The following is a 21999-nucleotide window of genomic DNA, read 5'->3' on the forward strand; positions in this document are numbered from 1 at the left end:
ACGCAGCTCAATGACACAGAAAGCATTTTGAACCATCGTTATTTTTAAACATCTATGGATTGTTATGAAAATAGAAAAAATAAAATTTTAAAGTATGCATTTGGAACAGTCTTCCCGGACAAGAGCACTTCCCTTGGTTTACTATTTGCCTTCCTCTGAATGGGCGCTCTTCTAGAAATTTCACAACAGGTTCAACAGTGCTCTGGTTGAGAGAATGTGGATTCAGAATTACTGTCGCTCATTTCTTGGGCTCCAGATCTTGGGCAGGTGATAAACTTCTCTGGGCCTCACTTCCCCCATCTGTAAACATGAGGAGGCTAATACTATTGACCTGGTCTGCTTATTCTAAAACTTCCCATTAGGAATTTCAAAAAGATGTCAAAAAGAACCAGGCAGCTGATAGCACCTATAGAACATGATTGATGGTCTCATTTCCTCGGAGCATGATAGGTGACTTTGTGTCTTCATAGCTTTTTGACTATAGGATGGGTCCAACCGGGACAGACCCAGTCAGGCTCTGTGTTCTCACCACACGACACGGGGACAGAGGGCTGGGGTGAGGGCATCCCAGGGACCATGTAAGTATCACTTTTTGCTTAAAACCATGGTTCCCTTATAGCTGGATGTGACCAGAATTTTTAAGTTAGTAACAGAAAACAGAGGAAGATCCACGGCCGCTTGAAATTTTCACCTGTAGCATCTGGTACCAGGCCTGGCCACGTCTGTGATGCTTTACCTGCCTTCTTTAAACCACGGTAAACGTGGGGATGAGTTCTGCCAACTGGCACTTTGGTAGGAGTGGAGTGTCAGGATCGTGGGCAAGAGTAGAAAGTGAAGAACCATCGTTTGCAAGGCGTCCACTTTCAGATCAGCTAAATAATGAGATCACTGATGGCTCACCGGGCTTTTCAAATCACGTGGCAGTTGCATTTAGGGATTCGTGATTTAGTCTCTCTCACCTGTCATATTTCAATGATTCTAAGACACACTTTTTTTTTTTTTTTTTTTTTTTTTTTTTTTTTTTTTACATTTTAACATCACTGAAATCAGATGCATCTTATAATTTATGCCCTTGACTTAGTCACAGTGATGTCTAGCCAACTGAGTTAGGTGTGCGGTTGCTACTTCTTGTGTTGAATTCAACGGGAGTTCAGAAGCGCTTCGAAAAATGAAACGATTGTTTACTATCAAAGGAAGAGTTTTTGCCATAAGCACAGAAACACAACAGCCTGGTTACATAACGAATATTTAACCTTGCGCTAAAAAATAACACCATAGTTATATAACTAATATTTAACGGACATTTCAAGAAGGACAAAATTAATATTCTAATATTGATGAGAATGTAATAAGAAGCATGTTTTTTTCTGGGCAGAGCTTAAAATGGGGGTGCATCTTACATCCAGGGTCTTGGATTCAATGAAATATAATATAAATGACTGTATACTCTCTGCTCTGGGTAATTCTGAGAAGAAAAATTCCTTGCTTATGTTATTATTGATTTCTAATTTATTCTTTTTTCTAACCTTTTTTTTTTTCCTTTCATAAATGACACCAATCACACTTACCATTGGACTGCCATCTCTCTCCTTGAAAAACAATGGTATTGACTGAAATCACTTTGAGTGGACCAAATTTCCTCCTTGGTGACTGTTTCTCAATGATCTCTTCCACTCCCCCAATCTGCCTCTCTGGCCAATCACAACCTTCTTCCGTGTGTACATCATGCTGCTCTCGTCCTCAACTCCCCCTCGGTCTTGCTGACTTCCTGGAAAAGCCACGGAAGAATCCTGGGCCGAAGGAGGCTTCTGTATGCTAGTGAAAAAGAACAATCTGTGCCAACGGAAGGTTCTTCAACAACTTTGCTGCAAAACATGTACATTCCAAGGCTGAGCTGCGATCCTAGATTTCTTTGTTCCTGTAGACTTATAGATTACTCCATATTATTATTAAAAAGAAAAAAAAAAACAAGCAAAAAAAAAAAAAAAAAGCAAGCCACCTCTCTCTTTTTTGCTCTCTTTTTCTCTCTCTCTCAAATTTGTGCAGGGAGATGGTGAACTGTTTTGTCAGAACTTAAATGGAAAAAAAAAAAAATAAACCTACAACAAGCCTACCTTTTATAACTGGGTGTTTAGTGCTAAACAGCCAGAACCACAGAGACAGTATTGTATGACCAAAGCATTTGATGCCAAAATTTGACGTTAAAGTAATGATTTGATTTCCTGCCCTGGTTTTGAAGGTCCATTTTTCTTCCCCCTTTGCATTTACTTGCTTGTTTCCCCTTTGAGATGCCTAAAAATACCTTTCAAAAACATCACAAGAGCAGACATAGATCAGAATCAAAGAGAAAGCTCTTGCCTGTGTCATTTTTCACGCGTGAGTCCACTGTTGGGGGAAATGGCACAAAACTGGACCTGAGGGCGTTCAGAACATCCCGCGGAGTTGTGTTCAGTGTCGTTTTGTCTTAGTTTTTCACAGTTGAACGTTGATACTTTTCCACACATAATTGACTGCGTGCATTATGTGCTGGTTTTGGCGTTTGACTCACGCGATAAGTCTGCTCCACTGGTTTCATCAGATAGATTTGCTGCTACTGGCTTTTCCATTGCCGATTGGGTGATTTTACACACAGCTGGTCAAATGGGATCACTCTCTACGATCAGATTGGTGATGGACAGAAAGCAAAGTTACACCAAATAGCTGAGACCGATCCAGCTCCCCTGAAATCTGGAGTGTTCACTCTGTGGACCCCTGCCCAATCTCTTGGTGCTATCTGGCCATTATCCCCATAGCATTTTTTTGTTTGTTTGTTTTTAAAGGCCATCAGAAATTCCATTTATTGCGATGGGAAGCATTTTGGATAGGATGCGGGAAATTTCTTCCTTGAGTCCAAAGTTTCTAAAAGGTCCTGTATTTTTTAAGAAATGGAATTATTTAAATACTATTTAAGCTCGTGCCCAAGTTGGCCGGGCAATGTTTCTCAATGGTGCTTATTAGAAGTTTTATCATTTTGTCATTTTAAGAAAATAAAACTGGAAATTGAATATGGGTGGCATGATTGTACCCTCCTGGTTCTGTTATTTCCCACTCCTCTGTCCCTCTTCTAACTGTGCTATGTTACATCTGTCCACTGGATGTCAATGAGATCATGTGTTTTCTTGGAAATCTTCTCACCGGTTTTCTACAAACTCCTAAACAACATCCTGGAATCTAGCAGACTGAATTTTGTGAAGACTATTTTGGATCAGTGGTTAGAAATGATGCCGGATAGATCTTTTTACCGATTCCGAGTTTCTCTGTTTAGGGGAGGATAGACTCATAACAAGTTTCTTCGTTTTTCACATCAGAGCTCCATTGGTGACCTCATTTGCTTTGGGAGTGACCGGCCATCTTACAGGCTTTATTCTTTTGACAGCCTCCCTTCCAAGATATCACTAGGCCTCACAGCTGAGAACAGGGATGATATCCATACAGATTATTTGGGGAAGGAGCTGGGAAGTGATGCGAAGGTCCCCACCCACACAACAGGCTAGTGAAAAGCCGACCTTGAAAACAGTCATTCCTAGACATCAAAGTCATTACCTGACCATAGGTGATTAATTATAGTCTAATGACCCTCTTCACAGCATTGTAGTGATACTGAGTCACCTAGTGATTCATAAGTAACTAGGGAATCAACGGATTTTGCCGACCACCTTTCGTTTTCGTAACACTGCAGCAGGCCCTTCTGACCTGAAGAAAGTAAGTCCATCCAGGGTATGGCGTATAGAGCCTTACATTTAAAGGCACAGTCTCTACATGGACAAATGTTAGCGCAAGCCTAAAGCAAGAGCGGGCAGATGGCAAAACCAGATTTGCCTGCAAAGGAATCCATTTTACTGAACCAGCCCATACTGCTTGAGGCACAAACTTACTATGATCGGAGAGATAAAAACCATGCCTGTGTTCTTAGACAAATAACCGTCAAAATGACAGCCAAATTCGTCGGGGTCCACCAATGTACCTGTTCCATTCCCCACTGACCATGCAGGCACACGTCACGGAAATACTGGTCTAACTGCTAGTGTGTTACTGCCTCGTTTATCTACAGAATATTATTAACTAGAACATAATGCTTTCAAAGTTTAAGTTAATGTTATATATTATGTATAAATATATATATTCATAATGAGATATATGGAATGGATAGTACAAAGTTTGGAGACCTAACAAATGCTCTAACCTTCTAGAGACAAAAGTCCTATCTTCTGTTTTCTTTTGTCTTTTCATTTTGAATTAGTGATCCACTGTTAACTCCAAATCCACTTTTACTGAAAAATACTGTACATGTGTAAAATGTCCAGTTGTTTTTTTGTAAAATATAGCAGAATGATTGTAATTGATACTGGCCCAAATCAATGTTATTCCATATTTTATTTTTTCTATTAAATTAACCTAAGTTCCTGTTTATCTGATCTGTTCCTACCCACGGGTAACTGTCTCTGAGAGGGCGAGAGAAGGAGAAACGTCTGTTTCACCTGTGGCCACATAGAAGCTGAATATAAAGGATGGAAGTAAATGGATCATCCGAAGGTCAGAAAAGAAAGGGCAAGCAGAGGAAAGAGCTGAAAAGGAGAGACAGAGTAACGGCAGTATAAGAAAGGAAGAGGTTAGACTCGGTCCTGAGCGGATGTTAATTCCCATTTTCAGAAAGCCAGCTGGTGGGGAGGGGAACTGTAAGAACTTGGTGTCCAGACCCACACTGGGGTCTGTACTTTTTAGCAGCCTGTGCAGATGGTCCAGTATCTGGGCCATCTAAGCGCGCCCTTTCCCTGGGCTTCCCCCCGGGGTGTGGACTACTGCATACCCACCAGTGTGCGTGTGGAGGGGTAAGGACCCAGGGGCTGGACACAAGTAGGTGGGGAATGTGAAGCTTTGAAAGGGGAGAAGGCCTCACTCAATTTTCTGATATTCTATGTAAAATTGACCGTGGCTGTAGCCCGGGAAGCCTAGAAGGTAACTTAGTCTAAAATACATCTCCCGTACGTGCCACAGGGTGAGACTGTATGGCTTATAGATCTTTGAGAACCTTCCTTGAGATGCAGACACGGGCTTTGAGATGTCAGTGCCCTGCCTCTTCGGCAGAGAAAGGAGACATCAGTGAAAACAAGATCCAAGTTGAGCTCCAGTTAGGTTTAAAGGGATACTAAACGGTGTAAGAGAGCTCCACTGTCATGAAATCCCATTATGAGAATGGCGGGGCTGCGGGAGGGAATGAATTTTATTGAGCACTTACTAGGTACCGCCCAGTGTGGGAGTATGGAGTGTATGCATGCTAATGTAAACTTCCTGAACTCTCACAAAAAACTCTCAAGCAGAGGTATGCCCTGTTTACACATTAATCATTACCTTCTGTTTACAAACAAGAGAGCTGAGACCGATGGGCTTGAAATAAATTGGGATTACGTAACCAGACACAGCAACTAAAATTCAACAGCGAGACAGTGAACGTTCACTAGTGAATTCTAACTCTCAAACGAATGCGACACTAAGGTACTAAGCTCAGACAGGCAGAATTCCTTTGACTTGAACCGATCAGGGTGAAGTTCCTAGAGTCAGCGCAACTAGGATTGGTCCTTGGGAGCTATGGCTGAGGCTTAGCTGAGCAAGGAAGAGTGTTTAGCAGCACGCTTGGTATTGAAGAGATGGTTCGGGGTAGCAAGTCAACTGTTTGCATGGCTTCATCTAGTGGCGACATTGCTCCCAAGAACAGTGATCCGACATCTGATGGGTTCGTCAGGAAGGATCTACATTTCTACGGCTTTCCAAAAGATGAGCAGTGTGGCCCATCCTCAGCCCCCACACCTGTGGCAGACCTTCCTAATCACCAGTATCCATCTGGGGATTGATCAGACTTGCCTCTCTTTCCGCGCCCCATCCCTGCCCCCAGTGTTAGGGGGGGCCTAGCATCATGCTGCCGATCTCTTCTGTCAGACTCCTTGTTTTCCCACCCAACCGTCTACTCTTCACTTTGAGGCTCCAGCCAACTGAGTACAAGTGGATATCAGGCAGCTAAAAGAGAAGGGGGCACGTCTTATTAACTGCTTTCATACCATCATTCGGTCTCCTGCAAAGAGCAATGACAGATGGCAGTGCGATGAATAATGGAGAAAATCAGAGGCAGCTGTAAACTATGACCCGGCCAGTTTAACACTCCCTCCTCCTTCCGTCCTCTAATGCAAAATGGTAGAGGGAACTTAAAGGCCAGCTGCCGCTTGACCTCACCTGGCCCAGGCTGGGCCCTGGGCCCCCAGTCAGGATACGTCAGTGACAGAAAGTAGAAACCTGCTTCTGGTCGACAGCCATGCCCAAACGTTTTCGCTGTTGCCAACCCGTAAAATCTTAAGTTCTCGGCAGAATACTTTGGAGCTGGCGACAAACTCCCCAGGGCATAGCCAAGATGGACCTCATTTCCCTGTGGCTCGTTGGAGCCAGGTAGCACTAGACGCGGGACTGTGAGGTACATGAGCATGTCCCCCCTTCATCAGGAGAGGTGAAGATCTGTCCCAGAGTCAATCTTGGGCAAGAAGGATACAGTTACGCAATATCCCGGCATCTCAGAGGGCCAGTCTGGGAATGGGGAACGCTCGCAGTTCCTTTCCGCCCTAACTGCGGAGGACTGAGAAGGATACTTGCCTTATTACTGAAGCATTTTCTTACACGGGCTTCTCTCTAAAGGAGGCCATTTTGAGGGCGATTGCTGCTTTTTCCAAGCCGGGTATCGATCAACCAAAGATATTTTGAATCCCCACTTTGAAAAATTCCCGGAAACGTTTCCTGGGGCCTAAAGTGTACGATTTTTTTTTTTTTTTTTTTTAATTTTAGGAAAGAGTACGTTATTTTAAGAATATGCTCGAAGGCTTACCGAGTTTTACTTTAGGGAAAACTAAAAGTTTTGTTTCATTTTGGCTTTCATTTGGCCCACACAAACTCAGAGGCCTATGGAGATACTTAGCAAGATTCACAGCTAGTAAAGGGTGGGGCTGGGACTGGAGCCCACAACCTCAACCTTCTGCACAACACTGCCTCCTTTTGAAGAATGCCAGGAAAAAAACAAGCCCAGCCCGTATTACATACACCGCAGGGGTTAAGAGCCTTTCTCAAGTGCGGGTAGGAGACACAAGAGATCCCTGGACTTGGCTTTTTCTCTTCATGAGCTCAGGTTAATTGCTTCCATAAATAATAAGTCCCTGTGGTCCTTCTCGCCCTCTACAAGCTTATAGTCTAATGGGGAGCACAGACACAAAAATACGAAGCTATTTACGTGCCTTAAAAAGGGCGTAAAAATATTGTGGGGGAGTCCAGAGGAGCAAACTCACTTTACCAGTTAAGTGCTAAACGTTCCATACCCTTGCATTACAAGCTTTCTCAGGGGCATCCAAAAATAGCGTGCTCCATTAAAAATACTATTACCTTGGGGTGCCTAAGTGGCTCAGTTGGTTAAGCGTCCGGCTTCTTCTCAGGTCGTGATCTCATGGCTCCTGAGTTCAGGCTCCACACTGGGGTCTGTGCTGACAGTTCGGAGCCTGGAGCCCGCTTCGGATTCTGTGCCTCCCTCTCTCTCTGCCCTTCCCCCGCTCTCTTTTTCACCTACTTTCTCTCTCTCTCAAAAATAAGCATTAAAAAAAGATTTTAATACAGTTGCCTCAAAATACGCAAATTCAGGTGATATTTTAATTAAATACCTACAAAATGCAACATGTCAAAACTAGACCATTACAACTCAACTCTTAAGGAACCACATGCAATTGGGGTGCCCGGGTGCCTCAGTCAGTTAAGCGTCCAACTTCGGCTCAGGTCATGATCTCGCCATCTGTAAGTTCAAGCCCGCAGCGGGCTCTGTGCTGAGAGCTCAGAGCCTGGAGCCTGAGATTCTGTGTGCCTCTCTCTCTGCCACTCCCCTACTCTCTCGCGCTCTCTCTCTCTCTCTGTCAAAAATAAAGAAGAAATAAAAAACAAAAAAGAAACCACATATAATTAATTTAATGTAGGATAAAGGTAATTTAAATATGTTTGACATGATGTGGGACTTACAGAGGCGGGAAAACCTACGATCTGTTGGGATCTTAATATAACTCTGCAAAGGAGGGAGAAATTCACTATTCATGCTCGGGGTGGGGAGTTAGATTTATATATATTCCTCATCTCTTCCCTCAAGATTTCTACCTGTAGCTCCAAACAGCTACTTGACATTTCCCTTCAGATAGCTAACAGGCATCTCAAAATTAACATGTCCCAGACAGACTTCAGATTCCTGAATCTCCTTAATATCATCACCAAATGTCTCCCACCCCATTCATGGTATTACAACCCAGCCACCCAGTTGCTCAAATCCAAAATCTTTTTTCTTTTTTTTTTTGTCCCCAAATCCAACCCATTAGCAGGGTCCCATTAATCACGCCTTTCCAATAGATCTCTAAATAGTCCATAGTTGTAATTATGGGTCAAGCCGCCATTGTCTCTGTCCAGAACGACTGCAGGAGCCTCGTAAGGAGGCTCCCTGTTTCTCTTTCCTCCTTTCTGTTTCTCTCCAGCCCCATCCACTCTCCACAGGGAGAGCAGAGCTGCTATTACAAACACAAAATCAGATTTCGCCTCTTTCTTCCTATTTCACTCGAAGTCACATGTGAACTCCTTACCTGAGCTCTTTCTCATCTCCTTTCTTGCCGCCTCCCCCTACTTATCGCGTTCCAGTCGTAACAACTTTTTGTTCTTCAAGCCAAGCTAGCATGTTTGTGCCCCAAGACCCCTGCCCTTCGCCCGGCTGGTTTCTTCCCATCCTGCGGGTCTCAGTTCAAAAATAGCTCCCTTGGAAAGCAGTTCCCTCAACCACTCACCCCACGCCTGCCCACCTTTTCTGGTCTTTTCATGGCACGTATCACAACCTGACATTCTATGGTTCCTTTGCTTGTTTACGGTCAGTCTCTCCCAGTAGGATGTCACCACCGTGCAAGCTGGCGCTCTGTCCATCTTATTCACAGCCATAGCTTGTAGGCGTAGCACGGTGCCTTCCCTGCCTGATCAACGTTCGCAAAATGGATGAATAAAAAGGCTAAAGTAAGAAACGGCATTTGACCTGAGTCTTGAAGGATAAGCGGGAATTTGTAAGTCAGTGAAGGTGAGGATGTTGAAGAAGGATTCTTGAGAGAGAACCAGTTCGAAGGGCACAAAACCATTAAAGTGTCTGTGGACAGGGATGGCAAGGAGGGGGCAGGGTAGGCACTGGAGGCAGAGAATGGAGACAGTGGAGGGCAACTTGTAAAATACTGTGGAGGGGCTGGTGCCCTCCTCCCCTCCCCTTGACAGAGTCCTCAACCCTCTTTTCAGAGAGGCTAAATGACTTGCTCAAGGAGACCGTGTTCGGGGCGCCTGGGTGGCTCAGTCCGTTGGGCGTCCGACTTCGGCTCAGGTCATGATCTCGCGGTCCGTGAGTTCGAGCCCCGCGTCGGGCTCCGTGCTGACAGCTCAGAGCCCGGAGCCTGTTTCGGATTCTGTGTCTCCCTCTCTCTCTGACCCTCCCCCATTCTGTCTCTCCCTGTCTCAAAAATAAATAAATGTTAAAAAAAAATTTTTTTTTTTTTTAAATAAAAAAGGAGACCATGTTTGCTTCGGTCCCTGGAGGACTGACACCTACACTGAGCCAGCTAAATGAAAGGACAGGGTGCTAAGCACAGCTCAGCTGTCAAAATAGCTCACATGAGAGGAGGCAGCCCATAGCTTCTCTTCACTGTGATATCCATGGCCAGAGCAACATATTCGGCAAGGCCTGTTTGCAAGATGATACTCGGGGACAAGAGCTTGCTCAGAATCCTCTTTTCCTTCTAAGGAAAAAAAAAAAAAAAAAAGCAAACCGAAACACTTTGCCCTCCAAATCGTCACCAGAGGAGAGTGAAAGGAAAGAAAGTGATATGCTCGTCCCTTTCTTCCCTAACGATGAAAACAACGAGAACTCCCACACGTGAAGTGCTTCCCGTGGGCTAAGTTCTGTGCTGCTTGCTTCGTATGGGTTATTCCACTCAGGACCCTGAATAGCCCGATTTTATCCTCTTTTTACAAATGGGAAAGCGGGTGACGTAAATGCCTAAGGCACCCCGGGGATAAATGGAAGATCTGGGATTAATTTAGACCCAGACAATCTGATATCAGAATCTCCAGGAGAAATACAGGAGCCAAGGAAGATGTCTGTGAAAACAGCCTTCGGGCTATGACCACAGAGCTCGCATGAGGATTAAGGATTTTAACTGGTGACGTCTTTCAGGGCCCCCACTATCTCTTGTGAATAGAGCAGCATCCACCCAAGACTACGCACCACGACCGTACATGGCACTTTCTGTGACCAAGCCAGGAGTGGGCAACTCGACACGTTCCTTTTTCCTTCCAATCTATTCCACACAGGAGCCAGAGTGCTCTTTCTAAAAATTCAAAGCCCACATGAGGCTCTGCTGTTTAAAACCCTCCCATGGCTTCCCATTTCCCCTTGGATAAAGTCGAAACACCTTTCTATGGCCACCAAGGCCATGGTCAATCTGACCTACCCCACCACTCTAAGCTCATCTCATGACATTCTTTATCGCCCATATTTTCCAGCCACAGTGACTTTCCCTGATTTTTCCTTTATGCTTTGTGCCTTAGAACTTTCCCACATGCCATTCCCCCTACTTTAATGTTATCCCATTCTTAATCATCTACTGATGGCTAATATTTATTATCTGGGCCTCGGTTTAAATGTCACTTCCCTGGGGGCGCCTGCGTGGCTCAGTCGGTTGAGCGTCCGACTTCGGCTCAGGTCATGACCTCACGGTCTGTGAGTTCGAGCCCCGCATCAGGCTCTGTGCTGATGGCTCAGAGCCTGCAGCCTGCTACGGATTCTGCGTCTCCCCCTCTCTCTGCCCCTCCCCCACACACGTTCTGTCTCTCTCTGCCTCTCAAAAATAAAGAAAACTAATAAAATTTTTTTTTTTAAATGTCACTTCTCTGGCATTTAAAAATCCCCTGATTTTTCTAAACAAGGTTACATCTCCTTATTATAAGTTTGTACGGGAGCCTCTACTTTACTTTCATATCAATTATAAATATCTAGTTAATTGTAGTGTTTGTTTGGTGTAATGCTCACGACAAAGTTTGTTCCATGGGGGCAAAGTCTATAAACTTCTTATAGCCCGTAAAGCTAGCAAAGTGTCTATCCTAGACTAGGTATTTGACAACTCTTTGATCAATAGATGAAAACGTCAATGAATGAAGAAATCAGTAAATAACTGAGTACATGCATGACAGGGAGGCAATAGCCCTGGCCCAGACACTAAGACAACCAAGTTCTCATGCTGATCCTGAATAACTTCAGTGTAGCTCTATGTCTATACCTGTTTCCTCATCTTCAACATCATCCCCTTGAATCTTTCCAGCCCTTCCGTTCAGTGTAAAAGAGAAATCCCAGGAGATGTCATGGAGAGTCTATCACTGTCCGTAAAACACACGTAAAACCTTAGGCACAAACCCGATAAGGCTAACGCTTTAGCACCTTGCCACTGAAAGTGTCCAGCAACAAGAGTGGCTGGTTTGGGTTAGGAGAGTAGCAGAGTTCTGGAGTGTCTCCCTCAGAGTCCTATCCATGTGTCATTCACTGCTGTGACGGTACGTTGCAGATGGAATTAAAGGTTATTATCAAATAACTTTACAGTCAAGAGATTCTCCTGAATTATCCATGTGGGCGCAAGGTAGGGTCAGCCAGAGGGAGAAGCAGAGAAGGCAGAGGGGAGAATTCGATTCAGGATGTGAGGACTTGACTTATGGTCACTGGTTTGAAGATGAGGAAGGGAGCCGCGAGACAAGAAATACCTGCAGCCTCTAGAACTGAGGACAATTCCCAGCCATCAGGTGGCAGGAAACAGGGACCTCAGTCCTGAATTCTGCCGTCGCTATGAATGAACTTGGACCAGACGCATCCCTAGAGCCTCCAGAAAGAATGCAACCTGTGATACCTTGTTTCCAACCTTGAAAACCTGGAGCAGAGGAGGAGCTGAACAGTTGTGCCCAGACGTATGACCTACAGAAGTGCGAGATAATAAGTCGGTGTTGACGTAAGCCATAAAAAAAAAAATAGGTAACCTGTCACAGCAGCCATCAAAAACTAGTACATATTTGTGTACCTTTATAGCTGACATCTGAGGGGCAGGCTTCCGGTTTGTCACACATTCAGGGACCTACTCAGATGTACTCCCGAGACAGAGGCTGGTGAATGCCACCTTTGCATTCTACCTCTGCCTTACTCCAGGTGGCTGGTATCTCTGGGAAAGGAACTTGTCCACTTGTCTGGTGCCCTGATTTGGGAAACTGCCACCCAGGGGACAGCTCTAGATCATGTGGCTATGGTAGCCACCGGCACTTCTGCTTGGAGTCTCAAAGGCCTGGGTATATTTCCATCATTTAAACGCTGTTGTCTGAGGGTCTGGCTTTCAATCCTCAATCCCAGAGGCACAGGAGATCCTCCCCTTTGGGACCCTGACAGCTCTCGGTACACCCTGAACTTTTGAGATTTACTAAAAGTGAAATAGGCTGCTCAGCCAATCAGAGATCTGAGAAACAACCGAGACCTCAGGCAGGATTGAATGATAAAGTTCATCTCCTACACAAGACCACTCCTTCAAGACTAGGAAGGCGGCTGTTGTATCTTATGCAGAGAAACCAACACAGAAAGTCAAGAAAATGAAGAAGGAGAGTCACATGTTCCAAATGAAAGAACAAAATAAAATATCAGGAAAAACCCCTAATGAAATGGAGGTAAGTGATTTCGCTGATACAGAGTTCAAAATAATGTTTATAAAGATGCTCGCCAAACCGGGGAGAAGGATGGATGAAGACAGTGAGAACTCCAATAAGGAGATTGAGAAAAATATATGAGATTACCCGTAGAAGTCACACAGCTGACAAATACAATAACTGAACGAAAAAATCCAACAGAAGGGCTCAACAGCAGACTAGACGAAGCAGCAGAATCAGTTAACTCATAGGGCAGGGGAACTCAGACAATTATAGCAGCAAAAAATGAAAACACACACACAAATGAAGATACCTTAAGGAATTTACAGGACACTATCAAATGGATCAACATTTGCATCACAGGACTCTCAGAGGAAAAATAGCAAGCAGGAGAGCAAGGACCAGAAAACATACTTGAAGAAGAAATGGCTGAAAACTTTTCTAAACTGAAGAAGGAAACAGGCACCCAGATCTAGGAAGTGTCGAGAGTTTCAGATAAGATGAACCCAAAGAGACCCACACCAAGATGCGTTACAATTAAAGAGTCAAAACTTAAAGGCAAGGAGACGATCTTCAAAGCAGCAAGAGGAAAACAAGGGACATACAAGAGAACTCCATAAGACCATCGGCAGACTTTTCAGCAGAAACTCTATAGGCGAGAAGGGAGTGCCATAACATATTCCGAGTGCTGAAAGAAAAAAAAAAAATTTCCAACCAAGAATACACTACCCAGCAACGTTGTTATTCACAACTGAAGAAGCGACAAAGAGTTTTCCAGACAAGCAAAACCTAAATTGGCCTTAAAAGAAATGGGGGTGCCTGGGGGGCTCAGTCTGTTAAGTGTCCAACCCTACATTTTGGCTCAGGCCATGATCTCACAGCTCGTGGGATTGAGCCCCGTGTCAGGTTCTGTACTGACATAAATATACGGTAAAATTTAGAATATCTAATGTTGTTAAGATGGTGAATTAATCACTTATAAAGCTGGCGTGAAGGGTAAAAGACAAAAGTAGTAAAAATAACTATAACAGAAATAATTAGTTAAGGGATACGCAAGATAAAAGTATGCAAATTGTGGGGCACCAGGGTGGCTCAGTCTGTTGAGCATCTGACTTCGGCTCAGGTCATGATCTCGCGGTTTGTGAGCTTGAGCCCCACATCAGGGTGTTGGTGCAGAGTCTGCCTCAGATCCCCTGTCCCCCTCTTTCTGCCCCTCCCCTGCTTGCCCTCTCTCGCTCTCTCAAAAACAAAGAAAAACATTGTTAAAAATAGAAGTAAATTGTGACATCAAAAACAAATCATGGCGGGGGGGGGGGAGGTAGAATGTAGAGCTTAGGATCTGTTTAACCTTAAGTTGTCATCAACTTAAAATAGATTATTTAAATATAAATTGTTACCTAAGGCTGTATGTAAGCGTCACAATAACCACAAAGCAAAAATCTATAGTATTGAGGGAGTATATATAGTATAGAGGGAGAAAAGAATCAAAACACACTAACCACAGAAAATTACCAAACCACACAAGAGCAAGAGAGAAAGGACTAGAAAAACTACAAAAGGGCCAGAAAACAATAACAAAATGGCGATAAGTATATACCTATCAACAATTACTTTAAATATATACAGACTAATTCCTTCAATCATAAGTCAGAGAGTGACTGAATGGATAAGAAAATAAGACGAAGCTACGTGCTGCCTACAAGAAACCCACTTCAGGTGTAAGGGTGCGTACAGGAAGTGAAGTTATAGAAGAAAAATATCCCATGCAAATGGAAACCAAGAAAAAAAAAAAAAAAAAAAAAGCTGAGCTAGCTACATTTATATCAGAGAAAATAGATTCCAAAACAAAGGCTGCGAGGAGAGACAAGCCCATTACATAATGATAAAGGAATCCATCCAACGAGAGGATGTAACGTTTGTTAATATTTGTGCACCCGACATAGAGGCCCTTAAATATGTAAAGCAAGAGACCTAAAATGAGAAACGCAATACAATAATGGTGGAGAGTAGCAGAAGACCGCAAGAGACTACTAGGAACAATTACATACCAACCAACTGGACCGACTCTGAAAAAATGGAGAAATCCCTGGAAACTAACAACTTACCAAGAATGAATCACGCAGAAACAGAAGAGCTCAACAGACCAATTACTAGCAAAGAGGTTGAATCAGTAACCAAAAATCTCCCTACAAAGAAAACCCCACGACCAGACTGCTTCGCTGACGCGCGGTATGAAATTTTTTAAGATTTAATACTAATCCTTCTCGAACTCTCCCCAAAAATAGAAAAGGGGGGAATGCTTCCAAACCCATTTTACGAAGCCAGCATTGCCCTGATAACAAACCAGACAAGGACTCCACTGAAAAGAAAATTACGGGTTCATCTTCCTAAAGGGCATAGATGCAGAAATCCTCAACAAAATACTAGCAGACTGAATTCAACAACACGTTAAAAGGATCATACACCATGACCAAGTGGGATTTACTTTAGGCGTGCAAGTAGGACTTAACATCTCTGAATCAATTAATATGATTCACCACTTTAAAAAAAAAAACAAAGGATAAAAACATCATACTTCAATATATGCATAAAAAGCATTTGACAAAATTCAACATGCACTTCTGATTAAAACTCTCGACAGAGTGTAGAAGGAACATTACCTCAACATAATAATGTTTATATATGACGAGCCCACAACTAACATCAGACACAGTGTTGCAAAGCTGAAAGGTTTTCCTCTAAGATAAGAAAGAAGACAGGGTGCCCACCCTCCTCACTTTCAGCGAACGTGGTATTGGAACAATTAGGCAAGAAAAAAGAAATAAAAGGCGTTTGAGTGGAAAGGAAGAAGTAAAACTGCCACTATTTTCATTTATTATATAATATATTGAGAAGAACCCTGAAGACTCCACCCCCAAAACTTTGGAACTAAAAGCCAAATTAGGTAAAGTTGCGGTATATAAAGTCAATATACATAAATATATTGCATTACTTTACACTAATAATGAAATGATAGAAACATTAAGAAAATAATCTCATTTACAACTGCCTCAAAAAGAATAAAACTCCTAGGAATAAATTCAACCAAAACTTTTATGCTGAAAACTATAAGACATTGATGAAAGGGATTGAAGAAGACACGAATAAACGGAAATATATCCTGTGCTCATAATATCAAAAATTAATATCGTTACACTGACCATACTACCCAAGCAATTTACAGATTCAGTGCAATCCCTATCAAATTCCAACAGCATTTTTCACAGAACTAGAACAAGCAATCCTAAAATTTGTACAGGAGTACAAAAGATCCCCAGTAGCCAAAGCAATCTTGAGAAAGAACGCAGCTGAAGGCATCATGCTACCTGATTTCAAACTGCATTACAAAGCCGTAGTAATTAAAAGAGTATTGTATTCCCATAAAGGGCAGACATAAAAGTCAATGGAACAGAACAGGGAGCCCAGAAATAAACCCACGCTTGTATGGTCAATTATATTCTGACAAGGGGCCAAAGAATATGCAATGTTTTGAGAAGAGGACAGTCTCCTTAACAAATGATGTTGGGAAAACTAGATGGCCACCTACAAAATAAAAAGACTGGACCACTTGCATAAACCATACACAAAAACTCAAAATGGATTAAAGATTTGAATGAATGTAAGACCTGAAACAATAAAACTCCAAGAAGAAAACATAGGTGGTAACTTCCTTGCCATCAGTCTGGGCAATGATTTTTTAATCTAATACCAAAAGCAAGGACAGCAAAAGCTAAAATAAATAAGTGGGACTACAGAAAACTAAAACTCTTCTGCACAGCAAAGGAAACCATCAACAAAACGAAAAGACAACCTACTGAGTGACTAAAGGAGAGAAAATATTTGCAGATCATATATGTGATAAGAGGTTAATATCCAAAATACATAAAGAACCCCTACAACTTAATAGCAAACCCCACACAATCCAATTAAAACATAGGCAGAGGACCTGATTAGACATTTCTCCCAAAGACCTATAGATGGCCAACAGGTACATAAAAAGGTACCCATCATCACTAATCGTCAAGGAAATGCAAATGAAGACCACAATGAGGTATCACCTCACAGCTGTTCAAATGGCTTATCAAAAAGACAGGAAGTAACAAGTGTTGGTGAAGAGGCAGAGAAAAGAGAACACATGCCCTGTTAGTGGGAATGTACACTGGTACAGCTACTACGGAAAACAGTATGGAGGAGCCTCAAAAAAATTAAAAGAGAACTACCATATGATCCAGCAATGCCATGTATGGGTATATAACTGAAAGAAATGAAATGACTAACTCCCTCATGTTCATTTCAGCATTATTTGCAATAGCCAAGATATAAAAGCCACCGAAGTGTCCGTTGATGGATGAATGGATAAAAGACATGTGGTATAACAGACAAGAGAATATTATCCAGCATAAAAAAGAAGGAAATCTTGCCACTTGTAACGACATGGATGGACTTTTAGGGCATTCTACTAAGTGAAAGAAGTCAGATAGGAAAAGACAAATGTGGTATATTCTCACTTATATGTGGAAAACCAAAAAGAAAAAGATGAAAAAAAGAATCATGGATGTAGAGAACAAATTGGTGGTTCCCAGAGGTAGGGGGTGGGAAAATAGGTGAAGGGGATCAAAAGGTACAAACTTCCAGTTATAAAATAAGTGAGTCATGGGGATAGAATATATATCATGGTGGCCATAGTTAATAACACTGCGGTGCATATTTGAAAGTTGCTAAGAGTACATCTCAAAAGTTCTCATCGCAAGGAAAAAAACAGTTTTATATATGGTGATGGGTATTAATTGCACTTACTGTGGTGATCGTTTTGCAATATATACAAACGTAAAACATTATATTGTATACCTGAAACTAATATTATGTCAATTAAGCCTCAACATTTTTAATAAAAATTTTTAATTATAAAAAAAGAAAACTAATACAATTAGACCAGACCCACTCAATCAGAATATGTGCTTTTGCAAGATTCTAAGATAATTTGTGAGCCTATCAAAGTTTAAGAAGCCCTGTCACAGATGGGCACTTCTTTCCTGAATTTGAGATGCCTTCTCTTGATTTACATTTACTGAAAGCCACTCCTGCAAACTTCATGTTCTTAAATAGTGGACGCCCAGGAATTAGGCAACTGAGTACCAGTCCTTGGCTGGCCATTAACTAGGAGGGCTGTGGCAAGTTAGCAGCACTTTAAATTTTAAAAAGCACCTACTGAACAGCTAGAATGTTCTGATCCCCAGCCTGTAAGCCCGATCAACCAGAGCTATTAGGCTGAAGAGGTGTATTGGCAATTTGTTTATAGGCTCCCTAAACTGGCTTTCAGCAGTCAAGCAGGAAACAAAGCGTGCCCATGCATACTTAAATAACCCAGCCATTTCTTAACAAAATAGTAGCAAACTGAATTCAACAGTACATTAAAAGGATCATATACTATGATCAAGTAGGATTTGTTCCAGGGATGCAAGGATGGTTCAATATCACAAATCAATCACCATGATAAACCACCTTAGCAAAAGATAAAAATCATGTGATCATCTCCATAGATGCAGAAAAAGCAACTGATAAAATCCAACACCTTTGCCCAATACAAACAATGTAGATATAGAGGAACCAGATCTCAACACAATAAAGGCCGTATATAACAAGCCCACAGCTAACATTATACTCAACAGTGAAAAGCTAAAAGCTTTTCCTCTAAGATCAGGAATAAGACAATAGTAAGAATACTTACTCTTACCGCTTTTATTCAACATACTATCGGAAGTCCTCATCATAGAAATCGGACAAGAGATAAAAGGCATCCGAATTGGCAAAGCCATAGTGAAACTGTCATTATTTGCAGACGACATGATAGGATAGATAGGGGACCTAAAGACTCCACCAACAACCATTAGAATAAATGAATTCACTAAACCTGGAGGATACAAAATATTCAGAAATTTGTCACCTTTCTATATTGTAATAATGAAGTAGCCGAAAGAGAAATTAAGAAAACAATCCCCTTATTAAGGAGTGCACTTGCTGTGATGAGCACATGTTGTATAGAAGTGTTGGATCATTACATTGTGTATCAGAATCTAATATTACACTATATGTTAATTAACTGGAATGAAAATAAAAACTCAAGGGGAAAAACCCCAATATACAATTGCATCAAACAGAATAAAATACCTAGGAATAAACTGAACTATGGAGGTAAAAGATCTATACTCTGAAAACTATGAAATATTGATGAAAGAAATTAAAGATACAAATAAATAGAAAGATATACTATATTCATGGATTGAAAGAATATTGTTAAAATGTCCATACTACCTAAAACAATTTATGATTTAAATGTAAACCCAAACAAAATACCAATGGCATTTTTCACAGAATTGGAACAAATAATCTCCATTTTTTTTTTTTATGGAACCATGAAAGACTCTGAATAGCCAAAGCAATTTTGAGAAAGAAGAATGAAGCTGGAGGCATTGCACTTCCTGATTTCAAGCTCTACTATAAACAATATGGTATTGGCACAAAAACAGACAAACGAATCCATGGAAGAATTGAGAGTCCAGAAATAAATCCACACGTATACAGTCAATTAGCTTATGGCAAAGGAGGTGAGAATATACAATGAAGAAAAGACAGTCTCTTTAATAAATGGTGTTGGGAAAACTGGACCACTACGTGAAAGAGAATAAAATTGGACCACTTTCTTATGTCATATACGAAAATAAATCCAAAATGCATTAAACATTTAAGTGTAAGACCAGAAATCATAAAACTCCTGGAAGAAAATATAGGCAGTAAGCTCTTTGACATCAGTCTTAGCAATATATTTTTTTGGATCTGTCTCCTCAGGCAACAAAAGCAAAATTAAACAAATGAAACTGCATCAAGCTAAAAAGTCTTTGCAGAGCCAAGGAAACCATCAACAAAACAAACAACCTGCTTAATGGGAGAGGATATTTGCAAATGATCTAACCAAAAGGGGTTAATATCCAAAAAACGTAAAGAATCCATACAAATCAACAGCCCCCCCAACAAAGTCCAATTTCTCACAAAAGAAATCACAGACGGCAGACACATGAAAGCGTGCTCCACATTTCTAATCATCAGGGATAAGCAAATCAAAACTATGAGATGTACCTCACACCTGCCAGAAGGACTAGTATCAAAAAGATAAGAAATAACAAGTATTGGTGAGGATGTGGAGAAAAAGGAATCCTCACGCAGTGTTAATGGGAATGCAAAATGGTGTAGTCACTGTGGAAAACAGCATAGACGTCCCTCAAAAATAAAAATAAAAATAGAACTACCACGTGATCCAGCAATTCCACTTCTGGGTATCTATCCAAAGAATAGGAAAGCACTAATTCCAAAAAGTATATACGCACTGCTATGATTTTTGCAGCATTATTGAAAATAGTCAAGATATGAAATCAACTGAAGTTTCCATTAATGGCTAAATGGAGAAAGAAAATGTGGTACAAGTGTACAATGGGACAGTACTTATACATAAAAAAAGAATGAAATATTGCCATTTGGGACAAAATGGATGGACCTAGATGGTACCATGCTAAGTGAAACAAGTTGGAGAAAAGCAAATACTGTGTGATTTCACGGATCTGGGCAATCTAAAAACAAACAAGACAGACTCAAATACGGAAAACAATCTGGTGGTGGCCAGCGGGAAAGGGGGGTGGGGGTGGGAGAAACGGGGAAGGGGACAAAAGGTAGACGCTTCCAGTTATAAAATTAGAAAGTCACAGGGGTGCGACGTACAGCGTAGGGAATGTAGTGAGAATATTGTAACAACTGTGTACAGTGACAGATGGCAGCTAGATTTATGGTGGTGATCACTTGGTAATGTATATAAATGTTGAATCACTCTGTTCTACGGCTGAAACTAACGTGATGTTGTATGCCGACTACTCTTCAACTAAAAACAAACAAACAAACAAAGAGCCAGCTCCCCAGTAAGCTCTGCCTTAGTACCACCTGTACTGACCGAGGTGGTCTCCTTCTGTCGTTATGACCATTTTCCACGCCTGTGCTCTTAAACGAGCTCTATGATTGGCCATGTTTTCGAAAGATGGACAAGGATGAGCCTTCTCCTTCTCTCTCTCCCCCTCTGGCCCTCTCCCCACGTCCTCTCTCCCTCCCGGTCTCCCCGCCATTCGCTCCGGACTTTCCGTCCCTCACATCGCCAAGCCTCTTCTCAGGTACCACCTCTGCAGCGATTCTGTCCCCGCTCCCCGCCTCCGTGCCCAGGTCACTCCTCTCTCCACCCTGCTGGAGTCGATTTTTACATTTGCTTCTGCGCTTATGAATGTCTGCCTCCCACTCCAGACTGTAGGCTCCATGAGGGGAGGAAGCTCGTCATACCTCTCAGTTTACTATTATCTTACTACTAGGTTAGACCTTGCTGTCCTTGGCTTTTACTCCACCTGCTACCCCCCACCTCTGGCTCTGTGGGAGCAAAACACAATGATTTAGAATGGGGACCCACTTAGGCCATTCCCACAGAACACAGTGGGAGGAGGTGACCAGACATCCACAGACCATGGAGGGTTTCCTGGGGCGGGGGGGAGCACACCTGGGTCGTTCAGTCAGTTAAGCATCCGACTTCGGCTCAGGTCGTGATCCCTTGGACCATGAGTTTGAGCCCCACGTCGGGCTCTGTGCTGACAGCTCAGAGCCTGGAGCCTGCTTCGGATTCTGTGCCTCCCTCTCTTTCTGCCCCTCCCCTACTTGTGCCTCTGTCTCTCTCAAAAGTAAATAAACATTAAAAGACATTTTTTTTTAATGTAACTATGGGGCACCTGGGTGGCTCGGTCAGTTACACATTCTACTCTTGGTTTTGGCTCAGGTCATGATCTCGTGGTTCACGAGACAGAGCCCCGTATCAGTCTCTGCGCTGGGAGCATGGAATCTGCTTAGGATTGTCTCTCTCCCTCTCTCTGCCCCTCCTCCACTCATTCACCCTCTCTCTCTCTCTCTCTCTCTCAAAATAAACATTTAAAAAATATAGCTATGATGTCAACAGAAACAACGTCAGTCTCCTTGTGCTGTCTCAGGCTAATAGACAACTCTAAAATAGAAATGAGATGATGTCTATCTGTATCAGTAAGTGTTTCAGGCCAAACTCACTCTCTAGGCGGCCAGCAGAATTTCTGA

At 42.3% G+C, this 21999-nt stretch overlaps 1 protein-coding gene across 4 annotated transcripts in view; it reads left to right on the forward strand.

Moving 5' to 3' along the window:
• PCSK5 (proprotein convertase subtilisin/kexin type 5) overlaps window positions 1-21999 on the forward strand; it is a 450831-nt gene that overhangs the window by 304181 nt on the left and 124651 nt on the right. Inside the window, exon 21 of one of the 4 annotated variants that reach the window (XM_078436935.2) lies at window positions 1778-4447. The exons of the other annotated variants lie outside the window; for them this stretch is intronic. Within the exon in view, the coding sequence (XP_078293061.2) occupies window positions 1778-1893 (116 nt within the window). The 3' untranslated portion in view covers window positions 1894-4447. Of the gene's footprint in view, window positions 1-1777; window positions 4448-21999 lie in introns of those variants that run through there. 4 annotated transcript variants of the gene reach the window in all.

The sequence above is a fragment of the Panthera onca genome, chromosome D4, assembly GCF_046562875.1.
Source record: "Panthera onca isolate mPanOnc1 chromosome D4, mPanOnc1 haplotype 2, whole genome shotgun sequence".
NCBI classification, from domain to species: domain Eukaryota; kingdom Metazoa; phylum Chordata; class Mammalia; order Carnivora; family Felidae; genus Panthera; species Panthera onca.